We start from the raw sequence: 20282 nt of genomic DNA, 5'->3' as shown, positions 1-20282 counted from the left end.
TGACAGTAGAGAGAACCAACCATCCAAATTTTTATCTAGAAAGCTTCAAAGTCCTAGAAATCCCCTGAGCGGCATGTACCTCTGGGAATGGGATGAGAAATGAGAAGAGCCTGCTAAAATGTGGTGGGCCAAGATCAAAGTTTTCTGAAAAGAAGTGGATTCCTAAATACCCTCCCTCACTCTATACCCTTGGGTGACTGTCCTCCCCAACTCTAGCCTAAGTCTACTCTCCAAAAATGACAAAAAGAGATCAGTGCATGAGTTAACATGGGGCAGTGATAAAGGCATGGGTAGGCAGATACAGATGTATACACCTATTTATGGTGACTCATTTTTTTAAAAAGATTTTATTTGACAGAGATTACAAGTAGGCAGAGAGAGAGGAGGAGGCAGGCTCCCTGCTGAGCAGAGAGCCCGATATGGGGCTCAATCCCAGGACCCTGAGATTATGACCTGAGCTGAAGGCAGAGGCTTTAACCCACTGAGCCACCCAGGCGCCCGCCCCCCCCTTTTTTAAAGATTTTAAAAGTCATCATTTGACAGGGAGAGAGATCACAAATAGAGCCGCCAGGCAAAGGGGTTGGGGGAGAAAAGCAGGGTCCCTGCTGAGCAGAGAGCCTGATGCGGGGGCTCGATCCCAGGACCCCAAGATCATGACCTAAGCCGAAGGCAGAAGTTTAACCCATTGAGCCACCCAGGTGCCCCATGGTGACTCATTATTTGTAGTAGTTACATTCCATAAAGTCTCTGAGCACTAAATGAGCAAATACTGACTTATTACTTCTAGGGGGAATACAGGGTTAGGCTCCTGTGAGCCTCTGGTCGCATTATTTTTATCAATCTATCAATGTACAAGCTTGTTTTATTTTTCTATTTAAAGACACCTCGTGTAAATATATATTGTTGATTCAGTGACAGTGATCACTCAGAGCTGGCAACACTGTAACTCATGCCTGGTAAGAAGCTTATCTAACAGACATATATTCTCCCTAAGGCACAGCCTTCCTGTATTTTTAACACATTTGGGGGCCATTTTAAACAGTGAAATCACCAAGAAAAATTGTAAAAACATGGAAAATGTGGCACAGACTATGAAAAGAACACTTCTACAGTATGAGAGCTGAAATGAGAAGGCAGGGCATCACCTTGTTCCACTTTTGCCGAGAACAAGCATGCCAGGAGACTCAACTTTTCAACTGCAATGTACAGGTCTGTGAATGAATGAAAGCACCATGCATACTGATTTTAGAGTTTTAAATTTTAGCAAATAGGCAAATTTGCAAATAAGGACTTGATTAATGAAATTCATGGTGTGTATGTGTATATGTATACAGAGTGATTAATCTAGTGATTCCTCTCATGAATAGTGATGCTGAAAGCAGGGAACACGCCTCAAACCGCCTTCTTCTACTTGGTTCACAGAACTCTGCCTGCCAGACCCTTACTCTCAATACAGAAGGAAAACTTTCCTGAGAATATAAACATTCCATGACAATATATAAATACATATATAGATACCAATGCTGGGAAGATTCCCAAACAGCTCACCCAGACCACTCTAAAATGAAGCTCAAAATCATGAAATGCCTCTTATCCATTCAGAATTTCCAATGTCTCCTTCCTCCAGTCTTAATGAGCCAACAGACAAGAATTTCCAAAGATCTGTGGAAAAACCCTAGCACATAAGCCCAAAACAAATAAAAAAGCAATTTAAACAAAAATTAAACTCTCAGAAATTGAAAGTCTTATAGGAGAAATGAAAAATTCAAGGGAAGATTGGAAGATAAAATTAGGGAAATCTCTCAAAAAGCAGAGTAAAATGGTGAGATGGGAGGAAAACAATCAATCCAAGTATCTCTGGTCTAGAAGATCCTACTCCAAATAACAGTTCAAGAGAGAAAAGGAGAAAACACAACGAAGAAAATTAAAAAAATTTCCACAATTTCCAGAAGTGAAAGGACACGAGCTTCCATTGAAAAGACACAACACAATGGATGAAAATGCATCTATAACATCATTGTAAAATTTCAGAACTCTGGAGATAAAGGTTCTACTGAGATGAAAAAAAAAACCAGTAACAGACAAAAATATCAGGAATCAGAATGACCTCAGATTCTCATACATGAAACTTGGAAATGAATGAGGAAAAATCCTTTCAACTTCTGGGGGAGAATAGTCTACAACCTGCAGATTTCATACCCAGCCAAACTACCGACCAAATATGGAGGTTGAGTAGATTTCCCCAAATGCAGGGTTTCAGAAAGTTGACATCCCATGTACTCTGTGGTTCAAGAATTACTAGAGGATGGGCTTCACAGCATGAGTAAAACATACAGCAAATAGGCAAATCAACACACGAGGGAGAGAAGAGAAAGTAATCCCCAGGATAAGAGCTGGGCACCAGAACTGGAGAGCAACTAGTCCATACTGAAGATGTATAATAAAAAACAGACATGTTGAAGGCTGTCACGAGCACGATATTGACTGCCTTTGTAATCGGTTAGTATGTCCACTATAGTGTATCTGGTTCCGACTGTTCTATACTTGGCTTGTTTGACCCTGTCCCATTGGAGTGCTTGATCTTCACTTCATATTCTGACATCTAGATGAGTGGAAGACACTCATCTGAATCCACAAGAAGGTTCTGCATTGCTCCTGGGATCATGGTGACCTCAGAAGAAATTGTAAAATCAGTGTACAACCACAAAGCGTAGTTCTATGGGAGATCCAGGATGTTCCAGCTGTGGAAACTTGTGTTCCCTAGAACTCCATCACCTGGCTCAACGTCTCCTCCTGGGGCTCTTTTAAAATCTAGAGCTGATATTCAGCTCAGAGACTATTCAGCTCAAGGATGCTTTCATCATCTGGTAGTAAATATTGCCCTTATAAAGCCAGATTTGTGTTTCATAACTAAACAGGATACTGTGCTTAGGAATACCATACAAACTGAGGGTGGCTGGAAGGGAGGAGGGTGAAGGGATGAGGTGGCTGGGTGATGGACACTGTAGAGGGTATGTCTGATGGTGAGCACTGAATGTTGTGTAAAACTTATGAACCACAGGCCTGTACCCTTGAAACAAATAATACATATTAAAAAAAAAAAGCTGATGATTAATATAATCTAGGTAGTACTTAAGAGTTACTGAGGTGAGGGGCGCCTGGGTGGCTCAGTGGGTTAAAACCTCTGCCTTCGGCTCAGGTCATGATCCCAGGGTCCTGGGATCGAGCCCCATGTCGGGCTCTCTGCTCTGCAGGGAGCCTGCTTCCTCCCCTCTCTCTCTGCCTGCCTCTCTGCCTATTTGTGATTTCTCTCTCTGTCAAATAAATAAAATCTTAAAAAAAAAAAAAAAAGTTACTGAGGTGAAAGAGTGGAATGAAACTGAGGATGGAACCACTGGTGGCTTCTATGTTCCATTTCTTAACTTGAATAATGCAATGTTCTTGTTTTATTATACATTCTTGTATAAGTTCAGCAATTAAAATGTAATGACATTAGAATTTTTACCCTCTCTTGACCCTTCACTTTAACAAGCAACACACAGGAAGAAAACAACATAAATGCAGTGATAATGCAACTGTAAATCTACAAGATGGCCGGGGCTGTTCTTCACTTGAGATCATTTGATGATGTCACAATGAGGTGTAGATACAATGGACCACAGTTAATATACACACATAATGATAGCTTTTGATACTCAGACTTACACACACACCAAAAAAAGCTCTAAAATATCTAAAAAAGTGATTTTACAACAAGTATTAAGTTCTCATACAAAAGAGGTGCTTAAGGCACAGCAGGCAAATTCTTCATGACTTTGTCCCTACCTGGGATGCCTTAGGCCCTCTTTCTCTTAGCTAACATTGAGTCAAAGTCCCATTGTTCCAAGTTTAAGCAATTCTTTGGTGAAATCTCTTCCCTATCCATTCATTTACATACTACCCAGTAATCATTTACCAAATGCCAGGAACTGTTGGCATGGGGATAAAGCAGTAAATAAAAATTCCCTGCCCTCAGTTTGTTCTGAGAGAAGACTGAATAACAAGATACAGCTCAGATGGCAAGATTGCCATGGAGACCATAAAGCAGGGAAGAAGCTTAAAAAATGCAAGGGAGGGATGTTGCAATCTTCACATGGTCAGGTGAAAGTTTATAGTGGAGGTGACAACTGAACACCAACCTTGAGGACACATAATTTGCAGTAAGAGCAGTTCAGGGGGAAAGCAAATACCTAGACCCTCATTTCCAGCGGTCCTTCTGAGTGACTTGGTGTTGCTAGTTAGATTTTGCTGTAAACACCCTGACTCCTCAGAAGATGCAGTCCTTGAAGGCAAAACCTTCTTAATGCTCTGGACTTCCAACATTTGCCAGGACCTTATGTTAAGTTCCTAACCATTGTCAGAGACAACTCAAACTGTAAATACTCCAAAATTCTACAAAATAATTCAGAATATGTAAAGTTTGTTCTCCAGAATAAAATTAAGATCTTTAAATCTGGAGGATAACCTGTCTAAATGACAATAATGCTTCGGTAAGACACATGGCTCATAATTACCTTTCCTTGACTGCAAAATATATAATGTGCGGATTTATACCCTTTGGATAGGCGAAGTGATATTAGAAGCTCTTAAGAAGGAATCTGAATAGCATCTAGTCAAAATAATATTCCAATCTTTAAGATTCTTGCTGGTTTTAAGAACCTTCAGCTGAGAGAGCTACCAAAATAAATGGTCAACCTTCTCAGGATTTAATACATTCACAATACTAACATAAACTATCATTTGACCCTTTGCTTCTGCAGATCAGCATTTAAATATATAGTCCCCAGTTAGATTCTAATTCTATAATGACAAGCTCTTCAGCTGAGTTTTTTGTAGCAATGCCAGTTGAATACCTAATGCTACTGTTTTTCACTCTTAAAATCCTAGAATACTTAGATTTATAATTTAAGACAAAGAGAACAAGGTAACACCCACCAACTTTGGAAAAGTCATATTCAAATCAATTATAGAAGACACTTTCTAATAATTTAGTTATCAAATATAGCTCACCAGCTAAAAATGGTTCTGCCTCAGCCATTCTGTTCCCAACTCAGACCAACAGTGTCCAGTTTTTGTTTTTTGTTCCTCCCCAGAACAGTCCAGAAAGCAACACATTAGTCATGGACACATGAACAAGGGTCACTAACAACTCGTCTGTTGCAAGGGAGTCACAGTTTACCAAATAATTAACAATTGTGATGGTGTCATTGCTTGAACCTTGAAAAAGTTTACAGGGGGAAAAAAAAAACCCCAAAAACACACCAAACAAACCTCACCAAAAAAACAAGAAAAATTTCAACTACATCTTTTAATCAAATATGAATGGTTCCAAGCATTAAATAATGTTGAAAAGACAAACTTTCTAGTTTAAACTGAAGTAAATATTTCTGATTTTGAGCCAGGTACTCACTGAAGCCAAGGACATTTTCTTGATTTCTGCTTCTGCTTCCTGTCTTCGCTCTTCCTAAAATCCAAAAGTAAGTCATCCAGTAATTGAGTCCCAACAATCCTAATACTCATTTTTACCATCCTTTTGAAACAGCCCTTTGCATACAGCAGGGGGAAACTTATTTCCTACCAGTGGAATCTCCTCAGGAAAACTGTTAAACCACTCAGAATTTCAAAATGGAGTTTAATGGGGTCACTTTTCTACATACAGCAAATTAAAACCACTTAACTCCTGAAAAGGAGTGGAAAGGTTTCAAAGAACTATTTGAGAACATCTGCAAAAGACAGCTGGGACAATCACACAAATAAATGAAGAATACACCAATTCCATTTATGTTATGAAGATGTTTTCCTTAAACTCATCCAAACATTTCACATTTGTGAAATCATTTATTTCAGAGCAAATTCTAAGCTTCTAATATTAAGTTTTAAAGTGCTACAATATTTACAAGACAGATGGCAGAGAAAACCTGGTGGTATAAATACCTGCCAGTAAAAATGGCAGATTAAGTAATTTTATCTCTTTGAAGATCCTTGTTCAATACTGAACATAACGAGGAGCCCCAGCGGGCGAATGCACCTTATCCCAAATGTTCTACTGTCATAGTTTTAGCCTCTCAACATTCTTCTTCAAGTTTAAGAGCTCCTTTTCCTGCCTTCTTTTTTCCAGTTTGAAGGCTAATTTGTTAGCTTTCTTCTCCACTCTCCGCTCCTGTGTAAGAACACATTAGTGTTACTCAAATCTTTAAACCGATGAAGATTAACTTTACAGAAGAAAATTTCCACGACCATCCCCCGGCACAAGCTCTTTGTACATCTCCCATTACCTTGCGCTCTTCTTTTATAGCTTGCTTCCTTGCTTTTTTATCTTCTTTGCTTTCATTTTTAGATCGAGGTTGGGTTGACACCTTTGGCAGATCACTGCCATTAATCATCTGCATTCGTTCAACTTGTTTTGCTGTGAGTCCTTTCTTAGGTAAGACATTGAGAGGTATTCCTGTTTTAGAAGATATTCGGATTTGTTTGGGCTGAAATAAAGATAAAATCATACTAAGGTCATTTCCCATTCCTATCAAAAAACAGTTCACTAATGACACACTGTTGTTGCTTTTTCTAATAGTGCTGCCAGCCACGAAGGGATACAGCCACTGTGAGAAAATAATTTGTACATGCCATTACCTGCATTGCATACTTCAAAAAGCTCAGGACCCTAGGACTTACCTTTGGTTGATACTTGATAAGTTGTGGATGGTTATATAAATTTGAGTATGTACCTTTAAAAAAACAAACAAACATGTACCATGAGTATACTTTCAATTCAGCAAAGCATTACTGAGTTCCTACTATATCCCCAACTTTGGTGTTTTCATAGTTCAAAATAATGGAGTGTCTCCTCTAAATGTTTTTAAATTGTCTGCAACTTAGTGATGGGAGTATTACGTCTTCCAAATCATTTTCACAAAGCACATACATTTTAAAATAATTGATATGCTTAATACTTAAAAAAAACTCTGCCTTTTGCAGTAAAATGGACACTACAATACTTACTACAAATAGATTCACAATCCCACTTCTCTTTGGCTTCTTCAAGAACTACAGTAATAACCTCTTCCTCCTCAGATCCATCAAGTTCATTCATTAGCAAGTCCTGATCCTCGAAGGGTTCAAGAGTATTCAGTTTTACACAACTTGTGGTTGAGTTTTCAAAAATGGAGACAGAAGAGGGGAAAAAAACACCACCCATTATTATACTGTTACTAAAAGTGTACTTGAAAGCTATGGAAACAATAGCATTTAAAAAAATCCTAGCTCTCCCCAGCCAACTTGACCCTCCAGCACATTCATTCCACTGACAGAAAAGGGATCTTTGCAGGGTTCTAACACATGAACAAGATGGCAACTTTCCTAAAAATTGTTTTTTTTTTTTTTTTTTTTAAAGCCTCAAAAAGTATTCCCCGGGGCACTTGGGTAGCTCAGTTGCTTAAGTGACTGCCTTCAGCTCAGGTCATGATCCCAGAATCCTGGGATTGAGTCCCGCACTGGGCTCCCAGCTCCATGGGGAGTCTGCTTCTCCCTCTGACCTTCTCCCCTCTCATCTCTCTCACACTCTCTAATAAATAAAATCTTAAAAAAAAAAAAAAAAGTTATTACCTGATCTGTCTCTTCAAAGTAGTCACATATCTACTCAAAATACATAGCCCTTGTCCTACTGTAGAATCTGCAAACAACGGTAATCGTGGAATATCAGACCCTTCCAGCAAATGTAAACACCTCATTAGTTTCTTACAGAAAAATCACCTCGATATGGATGCGGAGCTGATTTGTCAAGTATTTGGCTGTAAAATTATGCTAATTTGGCTGGAGAAACAAACTCTTATCTTTCTATGCGCCATAAATACCAACTCAGAATACCTGGCATTTTAAGAAGATGAAAAGAGTGTATATAATTAGAGGTCTAACTTTTCAGCCAAAGAAGCTAAAAAGCACCACCTCATTCTCCAAGTGGAATGTGACCTTACACCCCTAATTCTAACCCTAGCTCTTCCACTCTGACTCTTGGGTGAGAGCCACAGAGGAAGTGGTTCTCAGGAGGTTCCCATTCAATGTTACAGTCAGCTTCAGAAGCTTAATATCAAAATGTGAGTTAAAATTGATGGAAAACATACAATTTTCTTCTTTTTCAAGATTTACTTGTCAGAAAGTGAGAGAGCACAAGGAGGGGGAATGGCAGGCACAGGGAGAAACAGACTCCCTGCTGAGCAAGGAGCCTGATGTGGGACTCGATTCCAGGACCTGAGCTGAAGACAGCTGCCTAACACACTGGGCCACCTAGGAGTCCCCAAATATACCATTTTCTTAATATAGATTGTGACTTGGTAATTTTCTAGATTCAGATGTCCAAATATAGACTTTATTTAAAAATGCAAAAAAGCAAGTAAACAAGAAAAGTCATCGTACTTCTCTGCCTTCTCTTTGTAGTAGTCATTCAAGACTTCCTCTAAGCGATTGCTGTCTACTTGAATGCAACCTTCCAATTCAGCATTATCCAGAGCTCCAATTTCATCATCATCATATTGCTCATAAAACTTGAATGCAGAGAGAAAAGATGCAACGAAAATTAATGTATTAAGACTGTAACATTTAAAATGTTATTTTTATGTTCATCTTTTAAGATTTTATTTTTTTATATATATTTTTTTCTTTTATTTTAAGATTTAATTTATTTATTTGACAGACAGAGATCACAAGTAGGCAGAGGCAGGCAGAAAGAGAGGAAGGGAAGCAGGCTCCCCGCCAAGCAGAGAGCCCGATGTGGGGCTCGATCCCAGGACCCTGGGACCATGACCTGAGCCGAAGGCAGAGGCTTTAACCCACTGAGCCACCCAGGTGCCCCAAGATTTTATTTTTTTTAAGTGATATCTACACCCAAAGTGGGGCTCAAATTCCCAACCACAAGATCAAGTCACATGCTTCATCAACTGAGCCAGCCAGGAACTGATTTTTACATTAATTTTACTACTACACAGTACTTAAGCACTACCTTTGATATCATAGCTACCGTTACAATATTAGCAGGGATTAGCACCATGACAACAGAATGTGGAAAACATTCTACCCAGTACTTTAAGACTTACATTTAGCCTAAAAATAGGCTGCCATTTTTGGGGGAAAGATTTACTTATCTTAGAGGGAGAAAGAGCACAAGCAGGGTGAGGGAGAGAGACAGAGAGAGAGAATCTCAAGCAGACTCCCCGCTGAGCGCAGAGCCCAGCTCAACTTGGGATCGTGACCTAAGCTGAAATCAAGAGTTGGGACGCTTAAGTGACTCAGCCACCCAGGTGCCCCAAATTAATAGGAAAGTGAAAGGTAATCATTCTGTTCAGCTTAGAGAACAAAGCTACCTAGAAATCTTTACCTCGGAATATTTTACAGATGCTTTCAAATTCACTGATTATTCCAAGTAAAAGACCATATAACTAAGCAGTCTCCTTTAAATGTACATTATTTCAGGGATGCCTGCCTGGCTCAGTAGGTAGAACAAGCAACTCTGGATCTCAGGGTGGTTGACTTCAAGCCCCACAGTGGGCTTGGAGCCTACTTAAAAAAATAAAATAAAAAATAAATAAAATTTCATTCTTGTTTAGATGTATACTGTATTTCTAGAATGTTGTTAAGGGTAAATAGGGGGCGATGGTGAATCCTGAAGAGTGAAGTCATCTGTAATAGTTTGCCTACTAGTACTTAGTGAAAAGGTAGCAAAATTAGAATCCTTTAGATTCACCTTGAAGGAAACCATTCATTCATTCATTCATCATTTACTGAATGCTTTGAGTTCTTATCATATGCCAGACACCATGTTAGACCTTGGGATATGTCAGTGAGCAAACACACACAAAAAACTGAAGGCAATGGAATTTTGTTTATGCTCAGACGAATGCTTGAGGAAAACAGCATAATCTTGGGGATTGGAGTCAGAGATTCAGAATCAAAATGTCAAATCTCTCTGAAGAAAGTCCAGAGATTGCATTAGTCATCTGTGACCTATATGAATTCTTTACAGAATTAAAACTAGGATGGTTTTATGGTCTGTTTTAATAAGACATAAGCTCTTTCTAATGCTAAAAGTTCTGGCTTTGAGTTCTAAAGTCATGTGAAATTTACCAGGAACTTGTATTAAAAGGCCTCTTATCTGGGGACCTTACCTTCTCAAATCTCTCATCATGAAGAGTCAGCTGTTCATTTCTCCTCATGACTGAAGATGTTATAGAATACTCAGTAAAGCGGCTTTTTGTTTCCTCTTCCCAGAATAAGTGATTTTCTACAGTCCCAGGAGGTTTTCCAGAGATAGACATGGTCTCATCTGATGAGCCCACAGAGCCATAGTTATCGTCATCACCACCTCTTTCCTTCTCATCATCCATGTCTTCCCACTCACTGTCATCTTCGGCCTCAGATTTCCTAAGCCAGAGTCATAAATTAACTGTCAAAACAACTTGAGAAACAACAGAACCAAATGACTTTACACAACTAAAATTTGAGGGTATTTCAGGGAGGATTCCTGTTTAGGCAGGAACAGCTGTGCTGCTTGACCTGTCTGGTATGGCTGGAAAAGTAATGAACCAGCAATCAGTCAAGTTGGACTTTAGCCCCACCTATTGTTGGTTTGTAAAGACCTCAAGTTTCACATTTTCTGCTCTAAAATACAAGAGCTGAACACTAAATGCTCTAAAAAACTGGTTCCAGTTAGGTACCATTCTACTGAAGAAGCAATAGTCAGGTCATCCCTGATTCAAAAGAAACCACACGTACTGTGTATCTATTCCATTTTCTTCTGTTGGCTTATTGGCCTGAAGAATAAAATCATCTTCAAGCAGATTATCTGGATTATCAAAGTCAAAATCATCATCAAGGGCTGCAACAATGTCAGGATCAAAATCCAGCCGAGGTCCTAGAAGGAAAACAAAAAGGGAGCAGTAATTCCCAAGAAAACACGATTCCTTTACTTACACGATTCCTTTACTTACCTATTACCTAAACTGATTACTATTAACTGAGTACCTATTATATGCCACATTCTACTTAGGTATAGAGAATTTAAAAATGATTAAAAACTTCAAGTTTGGTCTAGCGAAGAACAGAGAGGGACGACTATAAGAAAATAAAATAGGGGGAAAAAACACCTCTGGTTTTAGTACCCAATTGTAAAAACTCTTGCATTATAGATCTGCAAAATTATACTGTGTATACTTAGTAAAATGCAAGGTTTTCACCTGCAGTAAGAATCTGGGCTTTAAATTCACCTATTAGAAGTAACCCAAATTAAGCATGTGTAGCCTGGTGAACTGTTTTTCCAGCCTAGGAGATTTTAATAAATCCCAAAACTGTTTCTTCAGCCATGGTCTTTTGTGTGTAAAAATAGTGTCCACAGAATACTTCACGTTCAACTTTGTAAACTGACATGCTTCCAACATCCTTCATAACATGGGCACTGCTTGACTCTCCAGCCTCATTTCATATTAATTCTTACCACTCTAGGCATGCTAAAATGTGGTTTCCTACTCACGTTCTCTCAATTCTGCACATACAGTTTCCTTTTTGGAATATTCTCTCCTCCCCACCCTTCCCTCCTTTACCCACCTAACCTAAGAAATTAATTTAGACACCATTTTCTCCAGGACACCTTTCCCACTATTAACTAACCATTATTTATTCATTTGTACTGTAATCGTAATTTCCTATTTATTATCTATCCTTCCCAGTTGATGATATATTCCTTGAGGTCAGGGATTATGCTTTATTCTGATTTAACCCGAGACCCCATCATGGAGTGCTAACTCAAAAATCTACAGAATGAATAAAAGAATGAATGCTATGTGGCAAATATTGCTTAATAATTAAGGCAACTCAGGAAAAAATACCAAACATCACTTCTGTGTTTGTTCTAAAATACAATGTTAATACTACAAAAAACCCAAAAAACAAACAAACCAAAACACCCCAAACAATTTTTCAGTTTATCTGGAAAAGATGGTAAAAAGGACTTCTATAAAATATTAGACACTACGGAGAAATTCTGAAAGCAGATTAAGTCTATACGTATGTTAAGGCTAAGCGAATATTGTCGTTTCCTCTTCAAGAGGTTAGGTCAAGGTTAAAATTCCCCTATTTGACCTTCAAAACCAATTTTTCCCACTTCACTCTCCAAACAGAAACTCTAAAGACTAAAAATTTGATAGCAATAAACCAGGAATCCTGATCACTCATCCCTTCTGAATAACCTCTCACCTAAATTCAGACATCTCAATTGTTTTAACACTTTATTAGAGAGAGAAAAACTCTCATTGCTAAACTTTCCTTTTTGTAAAACATATCAAGTCACTTGAAAAGCTTAAGAAATTAAGCACACCTGAAACAGGAGCTGCTTTATTCAACAATCCAACATCTTCCTCAAACTCTGATGCAAATACTGATGAAGGCAATTTAATTCCCGTGGTCTTGAAAAAGAAATTACACAATGGTTAGATTGAGAAATACTTCTGACCTACTATACTGGATTGAAGTGTCCTCCCCAAAATTCATGTCCACCCAACAGCTCAGAATGTGACCTTATTTGGGAACAGGATCCTTGCAGATGTAATTAGTTAAAATGAGATGACAGTGGATAACGGTGGGCCCTAATTCATAAAGACTGGTGTGTCCCTGTAACAAGGCCATGTGATGACACAAAGACACACGGGGAGAATGCCACGTGAAGATGAGAGCAGACTGGAGTGATGGATCTACAAGCCGAGGAACATAAGGGACTGCTGGTAGCCACTGAAAGTGAGGAGATAGGTGAAGGACACTGTTCTTGCCCTGAGCCCCCACAATGGAAGCAACATTGAGGAAAGCTTACCTTCAGACTTCTGGCCTCCAGAGCTGTGAGAATAAATTTCTGTTGTTTTAAGCCACCCAGTGGTAAGATGTGGTAATTTGTTTTAGCAGTTCTAGGAAAATGAATACAACTAAATTCTGCCTTCTCACTCACTTGTACTCCAGTAAAATATTTGAAACTTGTATATCTTATCATCCTTTCACAAACAGATTCCCTGGAATACTTCAAAAAGTCTCCTCCAGCACATTACTCCATTTAATCCTTGTGGGATATCTGCATGTGGTAGTCAATAAAAGCTAAGAAAGGTCAAATGCCATGCCTGCCGGAAACTGGTCATTAAGTGAGGTTCTGGGATTCAAATCCAGGTTTTGTAATGCCACTCTCCTCAAGTTTCAAAATTTAACCTTATCCGTCGTAAAATGAGATAACATGCCAATCTCTGGTAAAGGCACAGCATTTCTCTGAATTGGCCATCTTAAATCCTGGGGTGGTCATAAATCATTTCTCTCCATCTCCATAGCCCTTTGAACTCTCTTGTGTACTGTGATTGCACGTAAGTCTTTTGGGCACCATCGTATTCCTGGCTAACAAAGACACAGATTATTACCACCACTGTTTAGATAGTCTGTACCTAATCCAACCTTCTTACCACTTCCAGATTAAACCTCCTTTATTATGTGACCTTCTTGAACTTTTAACAGGTTTTGATTTTTCACTCCTGATTTTCAAGGTCTATACAATCAAGGCCTACTTACTATTCTATACATCCAAACTTATTACTATTACTTAATAATATAGCCTCCATGTAAATCACATCCAGTTCCTCACATCATGGAATAATTCAAAGTAATTTATGGAGCACACATATGCCAGACACTATGATCCACACTACTACCTATGCCCCTTCTGACTGGAATGTTTCCTTCCTGCTTCAATACAACCCACCCTTTAGTGCCCAGATCAGTTCCTCCCTCCTCCATGAAGCACTTCTTGACCACTCTTCTAGAACTCTCCTTTGGGTAAATCCCTTCATTCTTCACACCATACACAATACACCTCAGTATGTGCTGGCATATATTTTCTGACTGGTCCTTATGCTTTAGTGTGATCTTATCAACCAGTTACCCATGTAAGGGTTACCACATGTTACCTGTCTCTTGCACCTCACCACCCACCTCATCCTCAGTCTAGAAGCAGGCACAAAGCTGAGATGTATATTCTTACTGGCTCATGCAGCATGTGGAACTGGAAGCCTCTGAGGAGCATGACTGAAAAGCTACGTAGAGGAATGCATACCCAGCAAACTTAGCTTCCAAAATGTGTTTCTTGGGGGCATAAGCATACCAAAAGATCTGGTTTTCCACCGTTATTTTTTTTTTTAAAGAGTTTTACTGAGATGGAATTAACGTAACCATACAATTCAGCCACTTAAAGTGCACAATTTAATTTTTGGTATATTATTAAAAATTACAAAATATGCAATTTTGTTTTGCTATGTTTTTTGTTTTTGAGAGGAGAAAGAAGAAGAAAGAGAGAATGTGCATGCACTAGCAGGGAGGGGAGAAGCAGGGGGAAAGAATCCCAAGCAGGCTCCATACTCAGCTCAGAGCCCAATGTGGGCTCCATCTCACAACTCTTGAGAATCGTGACCTGAATCGAAATCATGACTGAGCCCCCAGGCATCCCACTGCTTTGCCTTGTTTTGAAGATATTCTGTGATTATCTATCCTTGGAATGTATGGTTATTTAAAAAAGGGAGGATCAGCTTGTGTTTAGTAAATTTACCTTTGGCGATCTTTTTTAAATCTTGAAAAAGAGTCAAAAGAATCACATACACAATTTAGTTTAGATAGTGACTATTTTTTAAAAAACAAATGTTTTTTACTTGCAGTAGTTCTGAACTCTGTTGAGTTTGCCCAAATGTTTTCTACCATGGTGGTACCTGCTTTCTTTCACGTGACAGTTGGACTGCTTACTTCTGTACTGCTTTATTTTGTTTCTAGGGTTTATTCAATACTTCTGGTTTACTCAATTTTGGTGGTTTGTTTCAAATTACTTTAAAGTCAAAAAAAGTACATGGGACTCATCCATATTTCTTCATCATGCTACAGAAAACTGATGGCATTTTTGTTTTTAAACATCATTCTCTTACCCTTATAAACATCACAGAAGTGTCCATTTAAGAGCCTTATTGTATTAAAAAGCCAAATAAATAGTGATTATCTTTACCCAAAATGAATTAATGATTAAAAGCTAATCTTTCAAAAGCCAATACAATTCAGCCAGAAGAATCTTAGAACTTCATTAAGACTTTTCTCCCTAAGATAAAGTTGAACAACTATTGGACACTCTCCCCTCCCTGAGTCTTGGAAGGAGGTGAGCCTCAAAGATACACATCCTACTCCTGATAGTGTCACCTAGGGAAAGAAGAGTACAGAAGCTGGTTGTTATGGGATACACAACAGGAATGGGATACACAGCCTTACAAGAGAGCTACAACCTAGGAAGTGAGGAAACAGCTGCATTCATTATCTTCCTTTGGGATAACACCCTGAAACCTAGCCCTTTTGACTCCCCATAAGCAACAAGCTATAGACTGGAGAAGCTATGATTATACTTCCCTGAAGAAAAGAATGCCTAGATCATGAGAGGAGTGGAGGATGAGAAGTGGGAGAAATTGGTGCCCTTTTTAGCTCTTTTCTGTTAAAAACCCAATAAATGAGTATCTTCTACTTTTTTTTTTAAAGTCCCAGGTAGTATAAAGCTTCACAGGAAAATTTACTATATACTAATACTAAACAAAAAGATAAAGGCCTAAGACATGGGCATCTTTAACATTAACACGGGAAAAAAACAGAGCTTAAATAAATAGTATTAGTTTCATATTAAATATGCACGCTCATTTATACTTAAAAGAAAAAATTAAAATTGACTGCATTTTGGTTGAGAAGAGTCACAGGAACTTCATTACAATCTACTACTTCTATTCTCCGGGTTAGCCTGCAGCTTTTTACAACTGTTAAAGATATGAATATTCTGCAGAAATTAAGTTCTACCTTATAAGACACTTTATGACATTGATTAGTTAACATACACAATGTCAGCTGCTTTTCTTCTACTGAAAGGTTCTAACATAACCATAATTATTAGTCAAAATTCTAACCGTGTCAAAGGTTGCTACTTTTTTAAAAAGATTTGAGAGAGAGAGAGAGAGAGAGCCCAAGTGCATGTTAGCAGGGAGGCAGTGGGGGAGAGTGTTCTAAGCGGGTTCTGCACTCACCACAGAGCCTGACTTGAGGTTTGATAGTACAACCCTGAGATAAAGACCTGAGCCAAAACCACGAGTCAGATACTTAACTGACTGCACCACCCAGACACCCAAAGGTGACTACTTTTGACAGCTACCACCAGAGAACAGGCAGCCTACTCTCTCCTGATGGTACATACATGCACACACATATATAATTTTAAGTAGGGCATGGCTTATTTTTGTGTTAAGATTGATACCATTTCTTGCCTCAGTTATCTTGATTTATAAGTGGTTTTCTCAGTCACTCCCAAATATACTGGTAAGAAGTCTTACTGAAATTACTAAAGTTTCCTCTTTTTCATCTCTTCTTTCGGGTGCACTGGAAGTACTTATGGGAATAAGCTCTGAGGGGCCAGATGGTTCCTTCAGGTGCTGCAGATAGTCATAGTCATCATCAAAGAACACGCCATACTTCCTCTGTTCTGCTCTCCTTTCTTCATCATTTATCTAGGATAATAAACAAAATGGAATTAGTACCTCTTCCAAGCATAAGCCAGAAGAACCTTCCAGTGAACACAGCTTTCAGAACAGGACGCAGATGGCGCAAGAACATTTTGGCTGAGAGAAATGAGACAAAGAATTCTTGATAAACTAAAAAAAAAAAAAGTTTCTGAACCCGAGTACGATATAAAATTTAAATGTAATGAAAACAATTCCTGCTTCTACTAGACATTTCTGTGCAACAATTCAAGACAAGACAGAAAAAAAAAAAAGTAAGTGTTAGTGAGGATGTGGGAAAAAAAGGAACACTTGTGCACTGTTGCTGCGAATATAAATTCGTCAAGTCACTGTGGAAAACAGAATGGAGGTTCTCCCCAAAATTAAAAATAGGAATAGCACACAATCCAGTAATTCCACCAGTATTCACCCAAAGAAAATGAAAACACTGATTGAAAAAATATATAGACTCCTATGTTTACTGCAGCATTATTTACAACAGCTAAGAAATGAAAGCAACCCAGGTGTCCACTGACAGATGAATGGATAAAGAAGATGTAGTGTGTAAACGCACACACAAATATTACTTAGCTGTATAAAGAGTGAGATCTTGCCATCTGCGACATGGTGGACCTAAGGGTATTATGCTCAGTGAACTGAGTCAGAGAAAGACAAACATCATATGATTTCACTTATATGTGGCATTTAAAAAAAAAAAAAACAAGCAGAAACAGATCCACAGGGGCACCTGGGTGGTTCAGTCCGCTAGCATCTGCCTTTGGCTCAGGTCATGATCGCAGGGTCCTGAGATCAAGCCCTGCATTGGGCACCCTGCTCAAGCAAGGTGTCTGTTTCTCCCTCTCCCTCTCCCCCTGGCTTGCTCTCGTGTACGCTCTCTCCCTCAAATAAATAAATAAAATCTTAAAAAAAAAAAGAAAAAGAAAAGAAAGAAACAGATCCATAAATACAGAAAAAAAGACTGATGGCTGCCAAATAAGGGGGAGGGTATGGGCAAAAGAGGTGGAGGGGAGTAGAAGATACAGGCTTCCAGTTATGTAACAAATAAGTCATGGAAATAAAAGATACAGCAGAGGGAATAGAGCCAATGGTACTGTAATAGTACTGTATAGTGACAGGCAGTAACTACACTTGTGAGCACAGTGTAATGTACAGACATGTCAAATCACTATGCTGTACACCTGAAACTAATGTAACATTCTATGTCTAACTATACTTCAATTTAAAAAAAAAAAAAATGCAAGCCAAGAAACACACATGGTTTTATCATGTGCTTGGGAGAGTTAACAGGCTAAAGGGTCTTGAAAATCAGGTACAATTTCTTGTATTTATACGCAAAGAAACTTCTCAACATACAATACAAACAGGCTTTACTAAAAAGCTAAATACAGCCAACGTTCTCCAAGACTTTCTTTCAGATTTGCCCACACTAATACTCTGATAATTATCACATCAACATTTTAAAGGCTTCCTGGCATTTCCTTTCATTTTTCTTTCTTTCTTTTTTAAAATTTATTTGACAGAGAGAGAGACAGCGAGAGAGGGAACACAAGCAGATAGTGGGAGAGGGAGAAGCAGGCTTCCCACCGAGCAGAGAGCCTAAGGTGGGGCTCGATCCCAGAACCCTGGGATCATGACTGGAGCCAAAGGCAGACCCTTAATGAATGAGCCACCCAGGTGCCCCTTCGTGGCATTTTCCAAAGCTAATTCGTGAGTTCTAATGTTTTACATTTCATGAGATGAGTGATGAGGAGACAAACAGTAGTCTGTGATTTTTTGAAATGACAGGATCTTAAGGAAAGAAACCAGAGATATGCCCTAAATATCATGCAGAATTGTAACTGGTTTAGTAAATACTTAGTATTACTGTACAAGATTTGCTCATTTAAATATCTCAAATAAAGATGCTTCACTCTCTCAATCCAACGTGCAAGACAAAAAATCAGTACATTTACTAAAAATTTAAATTGTAGATTTTGTTACCCAAAAGATCACAGTTGCTGGAGAATAGCAGCTAACAATTTATTTAGGAACTACTGACAGTCCACCTGCAAACTCATCGGCTAACAAACAGGACCTACTTTCTGTGTGGGTAACAGAACCCTCTGAGGTGCAGTTTCATCTGCTGCTAAAGGATCCCGTTGACTCCGGTGGACCAGGTGAAAAGATACAGCTTTCTTCTTCTCTATAAAAGGCTTTTTCTTCCTGTGAGGCTTCAAAGGAACAGAATCAGAACAAGCCATCAAAGGAAACAAAAACAAACACACAAAAACCCACAATCCATATACAAACCTCCAATAAGTTACGCGAAGGATCAACAGATTTCTAAAACTTACATTGTTATGATAGGCAACATGAACAATGTGCAACAAAATCTGTAGTTACCTTCCTTCAATGCCCATTTGATGGCACTTACTGTGCTAAACTTTTTTCTAAATTTCTTTTCAGTGTTCCAAAATTCACTGTTTATGCACCAGACCCAGTGCTCCACACAGTACTGTGCCCTCCCTAATACCCACTACCAGGCTCACCCTACCCCAACTCCGCCCCCCTCCAAAACCCTCAGTTTGTTTGGGTGCTGGGGATACAGCCACGAGGTCAGAGTCCCTATGCTTATCAAGCAAATCACCAAAGAAATGACTTTAAGTAAAGAAAACAGCGATCTGCAAATGACTGAAGATTACTTTATACTGCTAGCTCAGAGAAGGTCCCTGACAGGCTGAATCAGAAGGACAAATAACCTGCCACAGTTAAATGTGGGGAAGACCATGTCAGGCAGTGACACACCTGCTGCACCGACTATTAAATGAAAGCAGGACAACACAGCTACATTTAAGTAAGATTCATCATCTCTTTCACCACTCTCGCTACCCTTCCCAACTTGACCGGCTAAAGTGAGAAAGCATCATCCCAGTTAAGCAAAGCTTTTTTTTTTTTTGCTTTGGGCCCAACCTTAGACTCTCCCACAAGTTGCCTTTGCCCAGAGCAAACACAGAGGAACGGACAACTGCCACTCCAACGTCTGGAGAAACCACCCAACTCTCCCTCCGCCCGATGCAGGAAGCACAAAGTGGTGCATTTGTGTCCTGCGTTCACAGATTTTTTTAGGCCCCTCGGGATAAAGAGGAAGCCATTCTCCTCTGTCCACGCCGCCAAGGAGGCTTGGCTGTGGGAGACGCACCGTAAACGCAAAGTATGCCCAGGGTGGTGTGGGTGATCACACCCAGGCACTGGGCCGCAAGCCCCCTCCCCGCACCTGCGGACCAGCCTTCCCAGTCCCCGCCCTCAGCAGCCACTCGCACCAGAGGAACCAGCCTGGCCGTCAGCAAAACCAGAGCGCCCCGTCCCCGAGACAACAAGACGTGCTCACCATGTTGCAGCCGTGCGACGCTCACCCCAGACAAGGGCGACAACAGCACCCTCCTCGCTACCACACGAGCGCTGCGAGGCCCGGCTCCCGGCAGCGTCCTTAGGCCGCGCCACACGTGCAATGCCGGGATCCGGACAGGAAGTTAAGCGCAGACCGTGGAAATGGGCCAATCGCCGAAGAGCTGAAGGGGTCGCGGACGGAAGTTACCCACAGCTCACATCGTCCAACGCTCGCGAGAAGCTATTGGGGGGTGGGGCTGTTTTCACCACCGGGAGGGCGGGTTT

At 39.7% G+C, this 20282-nt stretch overlaps 2 protein-coding genes across 5 annotated transcripts in view; both read right to left on the bottom strand.

Annotated features, from left to right (window-relative positions):
- Positions 1–5276, bottom strand: part of ZC2HC1B (zinc finger C2HC-type containing 1B) — a 44214-nt gene extending 38938 nt beyond the window's left edge. The window contains exon 1 of the mRNA XM_032873090.1: positions 5050–5276. Coding sequence (XP_032728981.1) covers positions 5050–5077 — 28 coding nt within the window. The 5' untranslated portion in view covers positions 5078–5276. The remainder of the gene's footprint in view (positions 1–5049) is intronic.
- Positions 798–20106, bottom strand: LTV1 (LTV1 ribosome biogenesis factor). Of its 4 annotated transcripts, XM_032873087.1 has the most exons (12): positions 19999–20106; positions 18710–18841; positions 16446–16619; positions 12395–12482; positions 10798–10936; positions 10191–10452; positions 8446–8573; positions 7036–7175; positions 6709–6761; positions 6315–6515; positions 6068–6199; positions 798–808 (listed from the first exon to the last, which is right to left on the bottom strand). In XM_032873087.1, the coding sequence occupies exons 1-11, from the start codon at positions 19999–20001 to the stop codon at positions 6089–6091; spliced, it is 1431 nt and encodes a 476-aa protein (XP_032728978.1). In that variant the 5' UTR covers positions 20002–20106; the 3' UTR covers positions 798–808; positions 6068–6088. The 4 variants fall into 4 exon arrangements, with proteins under 4 accessions (XP_032728978.1, XP_032728977.1, XP_032728979.1 ...); XM_032873086.1 differs by lacking the exon at positions 798–808 and having other exon boundaries at positions 5333–6199; XM_032873088.1 differs by lacking the exon at positions 798–808 and having other exon boundaries at positions 5333–6199; positions 10191–10446.
- Between the last annotated feature and the right edge of the window lie 176 nt (positions 20107–20282).

Source organism: Lontra canadensis, unplaced genomic scaffold (assembly GCF_010015895.1).
Source record: "Lontra canadensis isolate GAN:19392208 unplaced genomic scaffold, GSC_riverotter_1.0 scaffold47, whole genome shotgun sequence".
NCBI classification, from domain to species: domain Eukaryota; kingdom Metazoa; phylum Chordata; class Mammalia; order Carnivora; family Mustelidae; genus Lontra; species Lontra canadensis.
The sequence above is the reverse complement of the archived record's forward strand: the minus strand, read 5'-3'. Positions and strand labels throughout refer to the sequence as shown.

Coding starts and splice junctions, on each gene's coding strand:
- LTV1 (XM_032873087.1), bottom strand. Junction 10,453..10,797: donor GAAAATGGAATAGATACACA/GTACGTGTGGTT, acceptor TTTATGACTCTG/GCTTAGGAAATCTGAGGCCG. Junction 7,176..8,445: donor TACAAAGAGAAGGCAGAGAA/GTACGATGACTT, acceptor CTCAACCACAAG/TTGTGTAAAACTGAATACTC.